General features: G+C 42.8%; 1 protein-coding gene and 1 pseudogene across 2 annotated transcripts; both read left to right on the forward strand.

Annotated features, from left to right (window-relative positions):
- Nucleotides 1-200: 200 nt before the first annotated feature.
- LOC311514443 (olfactory receptor 52R1-like) lies at nt 201-1,151 on the forward strand (the record flags this gene model as incomplete). Its single annotated transcript, XM_084617002.1, has 1 exon — nt 201-1,151. One exon carries the CDS (start codon nt 201-203, stop codon nt 1,149-1,151), a length of 951 nt encoding a protein of 316 aa, XP_084473128.1.
- Nucleotides 1,152-17,495: 16,344 nt separating this feature from the next.
- On the forward strand, nt 17,496-18,547 carry LOC311514447 (olfactory receptor 52R1-like; annotated as a pseudogene). Its single transcript has one exon. The product of its transcript is annotated as an olfactory receptor 52R1-like (transcript).
- The last annotated feature ends 535 nt before the right edge of the window (nt 18,548-19,082 follow it).

Consider the following 19,082-nt stretch of genomic DNA (forward strand, 5'->3'; position numbering starts at 1 on the left):
AGAGCAAGCAATTGGCTTCACCCATGGGAACAGCTTCTAGTAGCTCATGCAGTGTCTAATATTAACATTGTCTCTCCATCCAGGCATTAATAATGCGACCAGCACACTAGAATCTGTGCACATACAGGATCTCAGGGCAACATGTTGTGCATTCATGAGACAACTTTCTGCCTCAGAGTTGGACAATTCTCCCATACTCCATGTCAGATTCAAACAATACAAGCGACTTCACCAACCCCTCCACCTTCATCCTGCTGGGCATTCCTGGCTTGGAGGCAGCCCATATCTGGATCTCCATCCCCTTCTGTGCCATGTACACCATAGCCATCTTGGGGAACTTCACCATCCTGTACATTGTGAAGATGGAGCCAAGCCTCCATGGGTCCATGTACTATTTCCTCTGCATGTTGGCTGTCACCGACCTGGTCCTGTCCACATCCACCCTGCCTAAAATGCTGAGCATCTTCTGGTTCAATTCCAGGGAGATAAATTTCAGTGCCTGTCTCACCCAGATGTACTTCATTCACTGCTTTACAGTGGTGGAGTCTGGGATCTTTGTGGCCATGGCATTTGATCGCTACATGGCCATCTGTGATCCCCTGAGACATTCCTCCACCCTGACAAACCGTATCATGGCCAAGATCACCATAGCTGTGGTGCTGCGTGGGGGAATACTAATAATCCCCAAACCCTTCCTGGCGAGGCAGTGGCCATATTGCAGAACCAACATCATCGCCCACTCGTACTGCGAGCACATGGCTGTGGTGAAACTGGCCTGTGCTGACATCCGCATCAGTAGTTACTACGGCCTCTTTGTAGCATTCAATGTGGCTAGTCTGGATTTGTTTTTCATCACTGTGTCCTATATTCAGATTCTCAGGGCCATCTTCAGCCTCCCCACAAAGGACGCCCGGCTCAAGACTTTTCGGACATGCAGCTCCCACCTTGGTGTCATTTCAGCCTCTTACATCCCATCTCTCTTCTCCTTCCTCACCCACCGGTTTGGCCAGAATGTGTCCCTGAATTTCCATGTTCTCATGGCCAATGTGTATCTCCTGGTGCCTCCCATGCTGAACCCCATCATCTATGGAGTGAGGACCAAACAGATCCGGGACAGTCTGCTCCGGCTATTTACTCATCAATGGGCCTAAAGTTTTCTCCTGGTGCTCTGGCTTTCAGACAGAGCTCTGTGCAAAGCTGGCTGGTGACTTGGTGTTGAGCCCTCTTTCCTGAATCACTTATTGCATAGTCTGAGAGACATTGAAACCTTTCCTGACCTTACTTTGCAGTATAAACATGAGAAACTGGGGAATCAGTCTGTGTGAAACTCACTGGGTTGCCACCTTTCTAATTACTTATAACTGGATCCCCAAAACCCAACCCCTTGACCCACCTCTTCTACCAAGGCTCTATCCCTGCTCTCCCTCTTCCACCAAATGCCCTGCTCCTGTTGCTTGCTCCTATCTTCCCCTCTCCTGTAACAGTCTTGATAATTTCCCCAGCAGCAAGGGAAGCATTTCAAATTTTGATAGGGATTGCAACATTAAGAGTGATTCCAGGGGCCATCGGGGCTCTTGAAAAACTCTAGGTTTTTTTTGGCTAACAACTTCGCAATTAGGTGAAGGGGCACTATATCTAATTTATATATTAACAAAAAAAATATTAGACTCATTCAATTCCAATACTAATATGTTTGACGCCTTGTGGCAAGTCACTTAAGGAATCCTGGTTAGGTTAAAATTTAAATGTATATTCAAACTTTCTTACTAAATCTGTGGAGAGTGAGATGGTGTCAAGACTTACATTTTTTTTCTCAGCTCTGGCAGGCAAGTGGGGTATACTAGGTTACATCAGGGAGCAGATACATTTGGGATCTATATAAGAACCTCAGAATGGCCCTACTGGGTAAGACCAATGGTGCAACTAGCCCAGTATCCTATCTTCTGACACTGGAGAATACCACGTGCTTCAGAGGGAATGAACAGAACAGGGCAATCATCAAGTCATCCATGACATGTCTCCCACTCCCAGCTTCTAGCAAAGAGAAGGGACACCATCCCTGCGCATCCTGGCTAATAGCCATTGATGGACCTGTTAGGATATAGATATTCAGGCCTGTCTGTAAAGGCCTGTACTTTAAGAATTTAGGTGTATTCTTATCACTTGGCTAGTTCTAGAGGTATAAAAGAAAGAATCAAAATCACTGTCTGCCGGTGTAAGGCCTTCTCTTACTGTGACAGTCTGAGGCCCTGTTCTTAGGCTAAGGCCTTTGGATAAGCAGCAGAGGCAGCCATAAACTAGGAAGCGACCGGTCACCTCCTCACATCCCAAACTAGTCACATTGAAATAAGGTGCTATTGGGCTGTCAGGCACTATCAGGACAGGATTGTATTCCTATCACCTCCAGAGAAAGGGAAGTGCCTAGAAAACGTAACAGGAAACTTAGTTTGATAGCATCCTGTCTGGCAAGAACTCACTTAACAATAGTTGGGATGTGAAATCCTCACTTCTGTATTGTTTTGTCATTATAGTTCCCACTTTGCTATTGTTTGTCTGTATAATCTCTGTCTGGTTCTGTGATTGTTTCTGTCTGCTGTATAATTAATTTTGCTGGGTGTAATCTAATTATTGTGGTGGGATATAATTGGTTAGCTAATCCTGTTACAATATGTTAGGATTGGTTAGTTAAATTTCAGTAGAATGATTGGTTAAGGTATAGCTAAGAATATTACTATATAAATTAGGGGCAAACAGGAAGTAAGTTGGGATTCGAAAATAAGGAAAAAGGAACTTGTATTTAAACTTTCTGGAAGTTCACCCCAATAAACATCGAATTGTTTGCACCTTCGGACTTCGGGTATTGTTGCTCTCTGTTCATGCGAGAAGGACCAGGGAAGTGGGAGAGTGAAGGAATAAGCTCTCTAACAGGACCTATTTCTCCATGATTTTTTCTAGTTCCAACTGGAACCTTGTTATTGTTTTGGCCTTCACAACATCTCCTGGCAAATAGTTCCACAGTTTAACTGTGAAGAAATATGTCCTCTTGTTTCTTTTAAATCTGCTGCCTATTAAATTAGTTGGGTGACCCCTAGTTCTTCTGTTATGTGAAGGAGTAAATAACATTTCCATATTCAATTTTTCTACACCATTCATGATTCTATAGACACCTCACACATCCCCCCGCTTTTCCAAGCTGAAAAGACCCAGTCTTTTTAATCTTTCCTCCTATGGACTGTGTTCCATGCTCATAATCATTTCTGTTTCCCTTCTCTGTACATATTCCAAACCCAAAGTATATTTTTTGTGATGGTGCAACCACATCTGCATGCAGTATTCAATATACAGGCATACCATGGATTTATATAGCGCCAATATGATATTTTCTGTCTTATCTGTTCTGTTCCTAATGATTCCCAACATTCTGTTCACTTTTTTTGACTGCCACTGCACATTGAATTGATATTTTCAGAAAACTATCCACAATGTCAACTGAGGCCCATCTCCCTGCTCTACCTCTTCCACGAAGGTGGAAGGACAAGCCCCGGTGTTAGCTGGGAAGGCTGGATGCTGGGCCGAGTCTGGGGTGCCTTAAGTAGCTCACAGGGAGGGAGATTAACAGAAGGTGTGCTGTTTGTCTGCTATTTATACACATACAGGGCACCTTATCTGGAACTACAGGGCACCTATTGCCCAGGGGCTGAGGCTGAACAGTGACGCTGAGTCTAACATATGCTCTGCATGATGCTTTTTGTCACTACATCTAGAAGCTCTTTAGCTAGGCTGCTAGGCAGCATTATCCCCATGTCATGGAGGGACTGAGAGAAGCAGCAGTAAAGTGATTTACCTAGGGCAATGCAATGAGTCAACAGCAGAGGTGGGAATGGGTACTGGAGGTCTTGGCCCCCCCAGCACCGTTGCTATACCTATGAACTGCCATTGCTTCTTTCGGTTGTATTAGGTGCAGTGAGGTTATTTGTGTGTTGTAATCAGTGGCGTTGCAGTCCTCCTTGAACAGGAGGAATTTATTAAAGAAACAGTTACAAAGTACGGCCACATAGCTCTGTATTCAGACTTGTCTTTCTTGTTCACCAGGGACCAAACCCTGCCTAGAAGTGTACACAGTGATAGAGGCCCAAGAATGTTCTTCGAGGAATGAAATCAGTGCAAGGTGTGACTTGTAGGCCCTGATTAAGGCCTTTTAGAAGCAGCACATTAAACACAATAACAAATAATCTCCATTTAATGCATGGAGGGGCTGTGCCCAAGGTCACCCTATGAATCCATGGCAGAGCTGGGACTCGTCACTCCCAGTTTACTGGTCTCTGATGACACTATATCTCTAGTTAAAAGACTTGGGCCAAATCCTCAGGTGGTATAAGTGGGTGCAGTCCCAATGAGATCAGGGGAAGTCCTCTGAAATAGAGAAACCAATGGAGCAACAGCACCAGGTCTCTTTGCTCCTGCATGGACTGTACAAGCCAGGTCTGAGAGAGACTAAACCCTTCCTGCTGCCTCAGTTTCCTGATCTTTTAAAGGGGGATATCTGTTGGGAGTAGTGAGCAATAGTTCATGAAGAACTTGTCAGTGGTATCCAGGTGTCATCGTGCTTTAGTGGAACACAGCTGAGGATGACAAATTCATGACAAATTGCTGAGAAATAGAGCAGACTCACCCCCATTAGATTGTACCAAGCCAGTAACAAACTTCAACTTCTGTGTCACCACACGGCTTAACTGGAAGCAAAAAAAGTGCAATCTCATTAGGCATCACAGCCCCAGATCACCATCCACATACTGGACTCCAGGATGAGTGGTCAGTGAAGACAAATTTTGCCACGTATAGGATCCTTCTTATCTCAAGAGCTCAGCCACATAACCAGGCCAATATATAACTCAGATCTTATCCAAAGATCGCGCTGCTGCCAATCCATTAGTAACTAAAAACTAAAGGTTTAATAATAAAAGAAAAGAAGAAGAGATTTAAATGGCAAATGAAGTGTAAAAATACAATTAGGAAGGCCAAAAAAGAATATGAGGAACAGCTAGCCAAAGACTCAAAAACTAATTGTAATTTTTTTTTAAGTACATCAGAAGCAGGAAGCCTGCTAAACAACCAGTGGGGCCACTGGACAATCGAGTTGCTAAAAGAGTGCTCAAAAAAGATATATTGGAATTGGAAGAGGTTCAGAAAAGGGAAACAAAAATAATTAGGGGTATGGAATGGCTTCCATATGAGGAGAGATTAATAAAATTGTGACTTTTCAGCTTGGAAAAGAGACTGCTAAGGGGAGATATGACTGAAGTCTATACAAACTTGACTGGTGTAGAGAAAGTAGAAAGGGAATTGTTGTTTTCTACTTCTCATAACACAAGAACTAGGGTTCACCTAATGAAATTAATAGGAAGCAGGTTTAAAACAAATAAAAGGAGGTATTTCTTCACAAAATGCACTCAACCTGTGTAACTCCTTGCCAGAGGATGTTGTGAAGGTCAAGCCCATAACAGGCTTCAAAAAAGAACTAGAGCAATTCATGGAGGATAGATCCATCAATGGCTATCAGCCAGGCTGGGCAGGGATGGTGTCCTTAGCCTCTGTTTGTCAGAAGCTGGGAATGGGCAACAGGGGATGGATCACTTGATGATTACCTGTTGTGTTCATTCCCCCCTGGGGCACCTGGCACTGGCCATTGTCAGAAGACAGGATACTGGGCTATATGGACCTTTGATCTGACCCAATATGGCCTTTGTTATGTTTTTAATTGTTAATATATCAGATACATCCAAGTGACTTTTCAGTGTTTATAGATCAGGATCATAGCAGTGATGGAATAAACTTTTAGCTTGCAAAAGTTTCTCGGGAGTCATCCAAACAGCTTGAGGATCATCAGTCCTCCTGAGGTCTTTTCTATGAGAGCTTCCTTGATAAAAATTCAGACTAGATAAATTAAGCAGGAAATGAAGACAAGGTGGGGATCTCTCAAGGGCCATTTCATATCCTCTACTCTGTGCATGGAATTTTACTGTCCCAAACAAAGCCCACAGCCCAGGGGCCTGGTAAATTACTGGCCCAAGACAGAGTCCAGGGTCACATGAACACATCATATGTCCTTACATGATTTCTTACAGAGGTATCTTTCTTCTATGGCCCATCGTGAGAACTAAGTTTTCTTGATGGGCAACCAACACAGCTATCCAGCCTTATCCATTTGAGTAGTGTTATCCAGGAACACAACACATGTTTAAGATGCCGCTACATCGCCAATAACCCTAACTGCAGACACACACAAAAAATGGAATGTTATCATTATATCCCAACCATGCTATTCCAATAGTGTGGTACCACATATATATTTTTTCAAAGGGTACACATTTTAATTTTGTTGGAATAAAATAAAAATAATAATAAAAAGTAGTCATGTGTCACACAACATACAACACACATGACATTCAGGACAGCTTACAATTAAAAATAAAGGGTGCCATAATTCTATTTATAACTGTACAAAATACAGCAAACAAAAATAAAAAATAAAAAGGGGTCAACATTTAAATGCATTATTACTTTATTTAAAACTTAATAAAACTGATAAATATCATATTAATATTTGCCAAATTTGTTGTATAAATTTAGTAACGAGGAGTTCTGCATTACTTTATATTCAACTTTATTTTAAAACTCTGCTACACGGAAATAAGAAAAGCCCATGTTCCAAATATTAGTTTGTGGTTAGGATTAGAAGTAGGGTGTGCATTTCTGTTGCTTGGCAACCATATCTTCAAGAAAGTTAGGAATAATTCCAGCTGTTGCATTCCTGAAGGGTTAAAATAATTAATTTACTGGATTTATTTAAAGTAAAGGTTTTACCTTGTTTTCTCTTTGTTTCTTGCTTTGTTCTGTTTTCAATTGCTTTATCTTTTGGACGTGTCTGTAAAATCTGTAACTTGTAACACAGAGGGAGTTGAAGTGAGGACAAGCAGGGAAAAGGCTGGGAGGGAAGGGAAGGGGGAGGTGAAGAGCAACCTAGGAAGGTAGTGAGACCTGAGCCAAGGGAGATTAACTCTTAAGGTACAGACAGCAACAGCAAGTTGAGTAAACTGAGAAAGGATCTAAAGGAAAACCTACCTCTATGTAAAAATATTTGAGAAAAAAGGTTATATTTTTAGCTGAACGTGGAGTGCGGTTCCATGGGTCAAAGCAGTTGGGAAGCCACATCCCCTGTTTTTATCCTGGCTTTGAAAGGAGAGTGGGGGTTTTTACCTGCTCTTGTAAAACCTGAATTTGTTCCACCAGTACCTGTTGCTGTTGTGTGCATGTCAAATGGATGGCGGGAGTGCCCTTTTTTCTGCACTTAACTATTTTTGGGCAAATCCGTGTGTTAATGCATCCGTTCTATGGGATAAGCTAGATTTTTCACTTTGAAATTATTTTTTATTCACTCCCCTGCCATTGAATTGCAATCCCTATCTTCTAGTGTGCTCTGTGAACTGTTCCATTGTTTCCTTCATTGGGTTTCCCAATCCATTGAAAGTATTATGGCTATTTTTTCTTTCTCTGCTCTTACTTGTTCTGTTCTGACAGGCACCAGGCCAAGAAGGCCAATGGCAGTTTGGGATGTATAAGTAGGAGCATTACCTGCAAATTGAGGGACTTTCCCTCTATTCAACATTGGTGAGGCCTCATCTGGAGTACTGTGTCCAGTTTTAGGCCCCACACTACAAGAAGGATGTGGATAAATTGGAGAGAGTCCAGCGAAGGGCAACAAAAATGATTAGGGGTCTGGAACACATGAGTTACGAGGAGAGGATGAGGGAACTGGGATTGTTTAGTCTGCAGAAGAGAAGAATGAGGGGGGATTTGATAGCTGCTTTCAACTACCTGAGAGGTAGTTCCAGAGAGGATGGTTCTAGACTAGTCTCAGTGGTGGCAGAGGACAGGACAAGGATTAATGGTCTCAAGTTGCAGTGGGGGAGGTTTAGGTTGGATATTAGGAAAAACTTTTTCACTAGGAGGGTGGTGAAACACTGGAATGCATTGCCTAGGGAGGTGGTGGAATATCCTTCCTTAGAAGTTTTTAAGGTCAGGCTTGACAACGCCCTGGCTGGGGTGATTTAATTGGGTATGGGTCCTGCTTTTGAGCAGGGGGTTGGACTAGATGACCTCCTGAGGTCCCTTCCAACCCTGATATTCTATGATTCTATGATTCTATGATTCTATGGCCAAAAGGGCTGATGTGATCCTTGGCTGCATAAACAGGGGAGTGGTAGCCATAAAAATTATTCCAGGCTGGACAAAATTCCAGATAGCGAAAACGTTTTAAAGAGCTTCATGTATTTATCTGATCAAATAGATGTTAAGTGGATATTTTCATGGGGAGAAAAGTGTGACAACGGTGCCCGTGGGAGCCAGCTGAGGCCACTCAATTAGGGTGAGCTGCAAACAGAACGGGGTGGAGAAACCCCAAACACTGGTGGATAATCCAATACTTAGATTTACCCAGCCAGCACAAAACAGCTTCTGTATTACCTCACTGGTTACTCAGAAGTCCAAACAACACAGTTCCCTTAAAATGATCCAGCCTCAGGCCTCCATCCAGACACACATGTCAAACATATGATGATAAATTTTGATAGCAGCCTTCAACTACCTGAAAGGGGGGTTCCAAAGAGGATGGAGCTCGGCTGTTCTCAGTGGTGGCAGATGACAGAAGAAAGAGCAATGGTCTCAAGTTGCAGTAGGGGAGGTCTAGGTTGGATCTTAGGAAACACTATTTCAGTAGAAGGGTGGTGAAGCACTGGAATGGGTTACCTAGGGAGGTGGTGGAATCTCCACCCTTAGAGGTTTTTAAGACCCGGCTTGACAAAGCCTTGGCTGGAATGATTTAGTTGGTGTTGGCTATAGTCCAATGTCCATTTTCAGGGTGACTCCAGCCAAAGACTGGAGGTCTCAAATCTTATGGCTTAAGGTTTCCCCATCTTGAAACCCTAAGCAGATCTGAGATGAATAAGGATCATATCTCAGGGTTTCTATACATTTCCAGCAGCCTCTTGGCCTGAGAGAACAATAGGCTTAACTTTGTCTCCCAAATATCATGACAGTTATCATAGGGTAATTTATCCATTAAACAGTTCATCCTCCTGTCCCCACTGCACAGCTTGCTCTGAATCTTCAGAACATTGTGCCCGTAGAAGCATATCCTGACATCTGTCCAGGAAATCTTCAGTTTCTCTTATTGAACGCAGGGTTGATACTTGTTTCTCCAGATCTTGAACCTTCTCTTCCAATGTGGAGACCAGCTTGCACTTTGTACAGACAAAGTCGCTTCTGTCCTGTGGAAGAAAGACAAACATGGCACATCCAGTGCAGGTCAAAACAGCTGAACGTTCCACGTCCATATTACCTTCCTTCTACGAGCTTCCTCAGAAGTTGTAGTAACTACTCAGAGAAGCCGGAAAGATGGAAGCCTCAGTCAGCTGTCCCAAGGCAAACTCCCTCTGTTAGCCTCTATACTGTTTGCTGCTCAGCTGGTTCGCAGCTGACTGGCTTTTTATAACAGTCAGGCCCACTCAAGGCTCACCTGAAACAAAGCACTCCCAATTCACACTTTTCAAACAACCAATCAAGTATACGGTCAAACTGTCCCCACAACAGACACTCAGATACTCACCAACACAGGCTCCCTAATGCAGCCCTTAGCGTACCTCCTCCAGACAGATCCCAGGCAAACTCCCTCTGTAGCCTCTCTGCTGTTTGCCACTCAGCAGGTTTACAGCTGACTAAATTCCCTCCTCAATGTCACCCTCCTCTGTCATAAATATAAAGGGAAGGGTAAACACCTTTAAATCCCTCCTGGCCAGAGGCAAAACCTTTCACCTGTAAATGGTTAAGAAGCTAAGATAACCTCGCTGACACCTGACCAAAATGACCAATGGGGGGGACAAGATACTTTCAAAGCTGGAGGGACAGGGGGAACAAGGGGTCTGTCTGTCTGTCTGTGTGATGCTTTTGCTGGGAACAGATCAGGAATGCTCTTCAGAACTCCTGTAAAAAGTTAGGTTTCAGAGTAACAGCCGTGTTAGTCTGTATTCACAAAAAGAAAAGGAGGACTTGTGGCACCTTAGAGACTAACCAATTTATTTGAGCATAAGCTTTGAGCATAAGCTCACAAAAGCTTATGCTCAGATAAATTGGTTAGTCTCTAAGGTGCCACAAGTCCTCCTTTTCTTTTTGTAAAAAGTTAGTAAGTAATCTAACTAGAAATGGGTTAGATTTCCTTTTGTTTAAATGGCTGATAAAATAAGTTGTGCTGAATGGAATGTATATTCCTGATTTTTGTGTCTTTTTGTAACTTAAGGTTTTTCCTAGAGGGATTCTCTATGTTTGAATCTCATTACCCTGTAAGGTATTTACCATCCTGATTTTACCGAGGTGATCCTTTTACTTTTTCTTTAATTAAAATTCTTCTTTTAAGAACCTGATTGCTTTTTTCATTGTTCTTAAGATCCAAAGTTTTGGGTCTGTGTTCACCTCTGCAAATTGGTGAGGATTTTTATCAAGCCTTCCCCAGAAAACGGGATGTAGGGCTTGGAGGGATAGTTTGGAGGGGAGATGTTTCCAAGTGGGAACTTCCCCTGTTCTTTGGATAACACTTTGGTGGTGGTAGCTTTTAACCTAAGCTGGTAAGAATAAGCTTAGGGGGTCTTTCATGCAGGTCCCCACATCTGTACCCTAGAGTTCAGAGTAGGGAAGGAACCTTGACAGACACAATTTCATTTGCACAGATCCATGAACAGCAAAACCATCTTGTCATAAATATAAAGGGAAGGGTAAACCCCTTTAAAATCCCTCCTGGCCAGAGGAAAAATCCTCTCACCTGTAAAGGGTTAAGAAGCTAAAGGTAACCTCACTGGCACCTGACCAAAATGACCAATGAGGAGACAAGATACTTTCAAAAGCTGGGAGGAGGGAGAGAAACAAAGGGTCTTTGTCTGTCTGTATGCTGCTTTTGCCAGGGATAGAACAGGAATGGAGTCTTAGAACTTTAGTAAGTAATCTAGCTAGGTATGTGTTAGATTATGATTTCTTTAAATAGCTGAGAAAAGAACTGTGCTGAATAGAATGACTATTCCTGTCTGTGTGTCTTTTTTGTAACTTAAGGTTTTGCCTAGAGGAGTTCTCTATGTTTTGAATCTAATTACCCTGTAAGGTATCTACCATCCTGATTTTACAGAGGGGATTTCTTTACTTCTATTAAAAGTCTTCTTGTAAGAAAACTGAATGTTTTTTCATTGTTCTAAGATCCAAGGGTTTGGGTCTGTGGTCAGCTATGCAAATTGGTGAGGATTTTTACCAAACCATCCCCAGGAAGTGGGGTGCAAGGGTTGGGAGGATTTTGGGGGGAAAGACGTGTCCAAACTACGTTTCCCAGTAAACCCAGTTAAAGTTTGGTTGTGGCAGTGGAAATTCCAAGGGCAAAGGATAAAACTAATTTGTACCTTGGGGAAGTTTTAACCTAAGCTGCTGAAAGTAAGTTTAGGAGGTTTTCATGCGGGTCCCCACATCTGTACCCTAGAATTCAGAGTGGGGAAGGAACCTTGACTCCTCCCTTTGTCTCTTGTCTGCGCCAGGGTATTCAACTCCAGTGAACCCTTCTCTCCTGCAATGGCAATGGTTAGACAGAGGGGACGTGGCCACCTGCCTCCCTGACAGGGAGATATTACCTATGCTCTTTCTTTATGCTGTTGTTGTTAGTCCATAAAACACCAAGGATGGAATGCAAGGCTGAGTTCATGCACCAACCCCATGAAAAGTTTCCATGCCCCAGAGAAATCCTGATATCTGCTATTGGAACAATGTGCTGGAGATTTGAATAGGAAAGGGACTGTCTGACTGTTACTGATGATGATAGTTACTGATGAGAATTATTGATTTCTGATCCCTTAGTGACAGACCTATGTGCCTGCAGAAAATGCTCATGTCTCCCTTCAGTCACCTTTCTCCAGGTCTGTCTGTCTACTGTCGAGCCAGCCATCCTGGGCATTTACAGGGCATAGCGATCTACTCATTATCCTGAGTTTTCTTCCTAATCAATGATAATTTTAAATTATAAACAAATAAACGTGTATATTCCTCTCTCACTCAACACAGAGCCTGAATGTTCTCATCTCCCTTTGGGAAGGTCCCTTAATTACTGTTCACTCCTAAACGTGGATAAAGAGCACAGAAGCATAGAAATGGAAACAGAGACATTGGCTAGAGTGTCTCCAGTCTCCAGCCTGTTTACATCCAGATGACACTTCTCCCCTAGAGGCTGAGTTCAGCCCAGTGGGATTGCAAAGAGCTATATTATAAACAGTTCTTACCACAGTGTTGGCTCTCGGCATGGGATGCTGCTGCAGATGCTGGTGTGAGAGAGGTGTGGGACACGGCTACCTTAAAGTGATACCAGGGATGATGCTTCTGTCTCAGAAATCACAGGTACCCATCCCTTGCTGAGGAGCTCAGCTACTGAACAAACCTAGTGCAACAAGGGTGTGATGGGATAGAGAGTAAGTCTATTGTCTCTTTCGCACTGTACAGCCATTAAATATCCCAGGGCCCTGGCCAGTGTGGTGGATCCAAATGTTATTCTTTTTTGTACACCCCCACTTCCCCCAGCTGATTGCTCCCAGCCCTGAGGTGGCTGCATTTCAATGGCACAGGGGATCTTTCAGGATGAAAGGTGTTAGAAGATGTACAATACAAGGCCAAATTCTTAGGCCATGGCCCATACTTTGCTCAGGTTCTGCTTAGGCAAAACTCCCCTTGGAGTAAGTTACATAAAGACCTCAAGAGCCAGGTGTGTGTTAATGCACAGAGACTGTAATTTCCTCCTCTGCCATTTCAGGGCTCCGGTTGTTTACATAAGAACATAAGAATGGCCATACTGGGTCAAACGACAGGCCCATATCGCCCAGTATCCTGTCTTCTTTCAGTGGCCAGAGCGAGGTGCCCCAGAGGGAATGAACAGAACAGGGAATCACCAAGTGATCCATTCCCTGTCTCTTGTTCCCAGCTTCTGGCAAACAGATGCTAGGGGCACCATCCCTGCCCATCCTGGCTAATAGCCATTGATGGACCTATCCTCTGTGTATTTATCTAGTTCTTTTTGGAACTCTGTTATAGTCTTGGCCTTCACAACATCCTCTGGGAAGGAGTTCCCCACGTTGACTGTGCATTGTTTGAAGAAATACTTCCTTTTATTTGTTTTAAACCTGCTGCCTATTCATTTCATTTGGTGACCCCTAGTTCTTGTGTTATGAGAAGGAGTAAACAACACTTCCTTATCTACTTTCTCTACACCAGTCATGATTTTATAGACCTCAATTATATCTCCCCTTACTCATCTCTTTTCCAATCTGAAAATCCCAGTTTTATTAATCTTTTGCTCATACAGAAGCCGTTCCATACCCCTAATCATTTTTATTGCCCTTTTCTGAACCTTTTCCAATTCCAATATATCTCTGCACACAGCATTGAAGGGGTGGGTGTACCATGGATTTATATATAGGCAAAATGATATTTTCTGTCTTATTATCTATCCCTTTCTTAATTAATCCCAGCATTCTGTTCACTTTTTTGGCTGCCGCTGCACATTGAGTGGATCTTTTCAGAGAACTATCCACAATGACTCCAATATCTCTTTCCTGAGTGGTAACAGCTAATTTAGACACCATCATTTTAATTGTATAGTTGGGAATATGCTTTCCAATGTGCATTATATTGCATTTATCAACATTAAATTTCATCTGCCATTTGGTTGCCCAGTCACTCAGTTTTGAGAGACTGGCTCCTTGCCCCTCCCACATACCCCACTTCCCTCCCAGCACAACCCAGGTGTCCTCATTCCCTGTCCGTCCCATAGACCCCATTTCCCTCCCAGCAGAACCCAGGCATCCTGGCATGCTCTCACAGTGGGTAAAATCCTTCCACTGCTCCAACTCACCAACCCTCTGTTTATGCATCTATGATAAATGAAGGGGGGTAGTTTCCTTTTATGAACACTGAGCCAGCCAATTAGCTATAAAGTCCCTCTTGGTGGCTGTTCTCTGCTTGCTTTACATGTAAAGGGTTAACAAAGTTCCCCTGGTAAAGGAAAAGGAGCTGGCACCTGACCAAAAGAGAGAATAGGAGGGCTAGAACTTTTTTTTAAATGGCGCGGGTGTTAGAGCGCTTATTCCTTCACCCACTCACTTCCCTGGTCCTTCTCACATGAACAGAGAGCAACAATACCCGAAGTCCAAACATGCAAACATTTCAATATTTATTGGGGTGAACTTCCAGCAAGCATGATTCCAGGTTCCTTCCTTAGTGTCCCCATTCCCAGCTCTGACACCACAGAGCCTTACCTGTGGCCCTGTTCCCATTCCTACCCTTAGCAAAACATGATTCCAATTTCCCCAGCCCCATTCCCTGTTCCCATCCCCCCACCCCCTTCCTAATTGACTGCAGACTATACAGTAAAACTTGAGTTCTGCTTAGCTATACCATAACCTATCATTTGACTGAAATTTCACTAACCAATCCTGACATATTGTAACATGATTAGCTAACCAATTATACCCCACCACCTTAATTAGTTTACACCCAGCAAAATTAATTTTACAGCAGACAGAAACAATCACAGAACAAGACAGAGACCATGCAAATAAAGAATAGCAAAGTGGGAACTCTAATGAGAAAACAATACAGAAGTGAGGATTTCAGAACTACATCTATAAAGACATAAGGGTTTTCCAGCTGTGTCTACTGATAAGTGAGTTCTTAACTAACAGAAAACTATCAAACTAAACTTCCTTTTACATCCTCTAGGCTCTTCCCTTTCTCTGGAGGTGATAGATCAGATCACCTTTCTAACAGCCCCAGATTGCCTTATTTCACTATGACTAGTTTGCAATGTGAGGAGGTGACCATATACTTCCCAGCTTATGGCTGCCTCTGCTGCTTAGCCAAAGACCTTAGCCTAAGAACAGGGCCTCAGACTGTCATAGTAAGAGAAGGCCCTTACACCAGCAGACAGTGATTTTGATTCTTTTTTTCTTTTGATTCTTTTCTTTCTATAACTAGCTAAGTGATAAGCATATACCTAAATTCTTAAAGTCTAGGCCTTTGCAGACAGGCCTGAATATCTATATCCTAGTGGAGGGAACTTCCCGTTGTTTGTGTGTTGTTTTTCTCCGGGAAAAAGGGGAACAGATGCCAGCAGGAATGCTGTGTAAGGCTTGAACCAGATATAAAAATTTACCTTCCATACCTATAAGAAATTATTGGACAGGGCATGTTTAAATAGCTGTGATTAGGTTTATTTATTTATTTTATTTTAGCTTGTGGATCACCTCTGTGCTAACCCCAGATGCTTTCCTTTGCTTGAAACCTTTAAGCTGAACCCCCAAGAAAGCTATTTTGGGTGCTTAATTTTTGTAATAGTTTCTTTTAAAATCTAGCAAAACCCGAAGTTCCAGATGCATTTTTTTCCTTTTTGGTTTTTAATAAAATTTCCCTTTTTTAAGAACAGGATTGGATACTTGGTGTCCTGAGAGGTTTGTGTATGTTGTTTGATTAAACAGCCCCATTCACTGACAATGGCCCATTGGCATCTGCTTTGTGAGATCTGTCAGTTAGCCAGCTTTTAGACCATTTAACGTGAGCTCCACTGGTATTGTAGACTGTTTTCCCCTACAAAATCAAATGCCTCGGTGAAATCAAAGTCTATTTCATCTGCATGTCTCCCTTGATCAGCCAAATGTGACTGCTCATTAAGGGATGAAATCAGATTTATTTGTCAAGACCAGTTTTCCATACACTATGTTGTTGATTGGCATTAATTATATTCCAACCTTTTTTTGAACTAATCAGATTATCAGATTTTCCATTATTTCCTTACCTTATCAAAGCTTTTTTTTTCAACATAACTTAATTTTTTATTATTTACATTTAACAGAGGACTTTCTTTCTTTCTTTCTTTCTTTCTTTCTTTCTTTCTTTCTTTCTTTCTTTCTTTCTTTCTTTCTTTCTTTCTTTCTTTCTTTCTTTCTTTCTTTCTTTCTGCTGCCTTTGCTGCCTGACTGCAGAGTTCTGGTTCAGAATGAAATATGTGATTGATAGGTCAGTTCATAAATCTGGTGTTCGACAGTTGATGCTAATGGACTGGAAAGTATTTCATCTCCTATTGTGAGGTTCTTTCCAAATGCAGAACAAATCTATTTCTTGAACACATCTCCCTTTTCTCCAACATAAACAAGTTTCCTTCCTCTCTCTCGGAATTGGCCTAAACTTTTTCTAGGATTAATATTCTCCTGCAGGAATATTCCTAAACATTTTCTGGGATTTCTTTCATTCATAATATAGTTAATAACCTCCTTTTTCTGATCCTTAGCTCCACCAATCATTGATATTTCCGTGATATTTTTAACATCCCTGATTAATTTACATAACCTCCAATTAGTATTATTTCTTCTCTATTTTCCCTTTTCCCACTTGTTATATATTAATCCCCCCCAGCCCAATTTCTGCTGTGTATGTAATAAACTCTTCTTAAAGAGCTCCCAATTTTCATTCATATTTTCCTGTCTAAACTTGTCCTCCCAATCAATTCTGCTGATAATTTGCCTTGGCTTCCTGGAATTAGCCCTTTTGAAGCACAAAGTGTTGATAGATAGTACCAGAATGGAACTTTCTCTCTTTGTCCATTTCAGTGTAATAATTTCAATTCTTTATTATCCTCTCCTCTATCATATCTCCCTTCTTTGGCTCTTCTCTAAAGTAAACAGTTCTCGACTTTTCAGTCTGTCCACAAAGGACCCCTTTTATATCAGCTATATCCTTTATGGACACTGAGTGACAAAAACTGAGGGCGTGTCCAGAGCAGGTTATTCTCCATCCCATTCCTTATGTATCCCAAGATTGTCTTTGTTTTGGCCACTGTTGCAAATGAGGAGGTGTGTCCATGGAATGGCTCTAACTGACACTGTGGTCTTTTCCCTGAGGTCTATTCTAGTTGGGAAGCGTCCCCGGGGACATGCCTTAACAAAGGTTTGCTTTTTGTCTACACTCAGATTTTGAGCCACCGGGTGAATGTGGAACTCCCTACAGCATGCACTTTCTAGCCTGGCTTTCATTGCATTAAGGAACAATAATGGATAACCAATAGCCACACTCATTTAATTCCTGCTGGTGCCTATTAACGTTTCCCACATCACAACACATTATTGACTCATGGAGCAACATAAAATATGGAATTGGCATAAGTAGGGTCATTTGTTCATAATTCATATCTCTAAATAATGAAAATGTCATTTTTCAGTGTGGGAAGAGCAACCAATCTGCTTCCCCCATGAGAACAGCCTCCAGTAGGGCACGTAGTATCTCATGTTATCATTGTCTCTCCATCCAGGCATTTGTACTGTGACCATCACTCTAGATTCTGGGCACATACAGGAATTCACTGAAATATATGGTACATGCAGGAGACACCGTTGTGCCTCAGTGTTCGGCACTTCCTCCCTACTTCATGTCAGATTCCAACACAACCGACTTCACCAACCCCTCCACCTTCATCCTGATGGGCATCCCTGGCCTGGAGGCAGCCCATGTCTGGATCTCCATCCCCTTCTGTGCCATGTATGTAATAGCCATCCTGGGGAACTTCACCATCCTGTTCATTGTGAAGACGGAGCCGAGCCTCCATGAGCCCATGTACTATTTCCTCTGCCTGCTGGCTGTCAGCGACCTGGTCCTGTCCACGTCCATCCTGCCCAAAATGCTGAGCATCTTCTGGTTCAATTCCAGGGAGATCGATTTCAGTGCCTGCCTCATTCAGCTGTACTTCCTTCACTGCTTCTCAGTGATGGAGTCTGGGACCTTCGTGGCCATGGCTCTGGATCGCTACGTGGCCATCTGCCACCCCCTGAGACATTCCACCATCCTGACAAACCCCGTGGTGACCAAGATTGCCCTGATCGTCGTTCTGCGCAGTGACATATTCATACTGCCCTATCCCTTCCTGTTGAGGCAGTGGCCATATTGCAGAACCAACATCATCCCCCAGCCGTACTGCGCCCACATCGCCGTGGCGAAGCTGGCCTGCGCCAACACCCACGTCAGTAGTTATTACGGCCTCTTTGTGCAATTCTGTGTGATGGGTCTGGATGTGATTTTTATTGTCATATCCTATACCCTGGTCCTCAGGACCATCTTCAGCCTGCCCACAAAGGATGCCCGTCTCAAGACTTTTGGGACCTGCATCTCCCACCTCTGTGCCACCTTAGTCTTTTACATCCCAGGTCTCTTCTTCTCTCTCACTTACCGGTTTTACCAGCATGTGCCCCTGCATTTCCATGTTCTCATTGCCAACGTGTACCTCTTGATGTCCCCCATGCTAAACCCCATCATCTATGGGGTGAGGACCAAACAGATCCGGGACAGGCTGCTCCGGCTCTTTACTCATAACAGGACCAGTCAGGGTTCCCTCCACACTCTGAACTCTAGGGTACAGATGTGGGGACATGCATGAAAGACCCCCTAAGCTTATTTCTACCAGCTTAGGTTATAAACTCCCCAAGGCACAAATTCTCCCTTGTGCCTTGGAATTGGTAACACTGCCACCACCAAGTGATTAGACAAAACTCAGGGAAAGGACCACTTGGAGTCCCTACTCCTCCCTAATATCCCCCCAAGCCCTACACCCCCTTTCCTGGGGAGGCTTGAGAATAAACAAGATGAGCACAGACCAACCTTGGGTTTTTTAGGACACTAAAAAGACCCAATCAGATTCTTAAAGAAAACAGAACTTTATTAAAAAGAAAAGTAAAAGAAACACCTACGTAAAATTAGAATGCAGGATAATGTAACAGGGCAATCAGATTTAAAAAACAGAGGATTTTCCTCTCAGCCAAACTTTAAAGTTACAAAAAGAAAAAACAGGAATACACCTTCCTCTCAGAAAAGAGAAAATCACAAACCAAAACAAAGATAAGCTAACACATTCCCTTGCTAGTACTTACTAATTCTAATGGAGTTGGATTGCTTGCTTTCTTGATCTGCCTCCG

The sequence above is a fragment of the Lepidochelys olivacea genome (assembly GCF_965140295.1).
Source record: "Lepidochelys olivacea isolate rLepOli2 genome assembly, chromosome: 1".
In the NCBI taxonomy this organism is placed as follows: domain Eukaryota; kingdom Metazoa; phylum Chordata; order Testudines; family Cheloniidae; genus Lepidochelys; species Lepidochelys olivacea.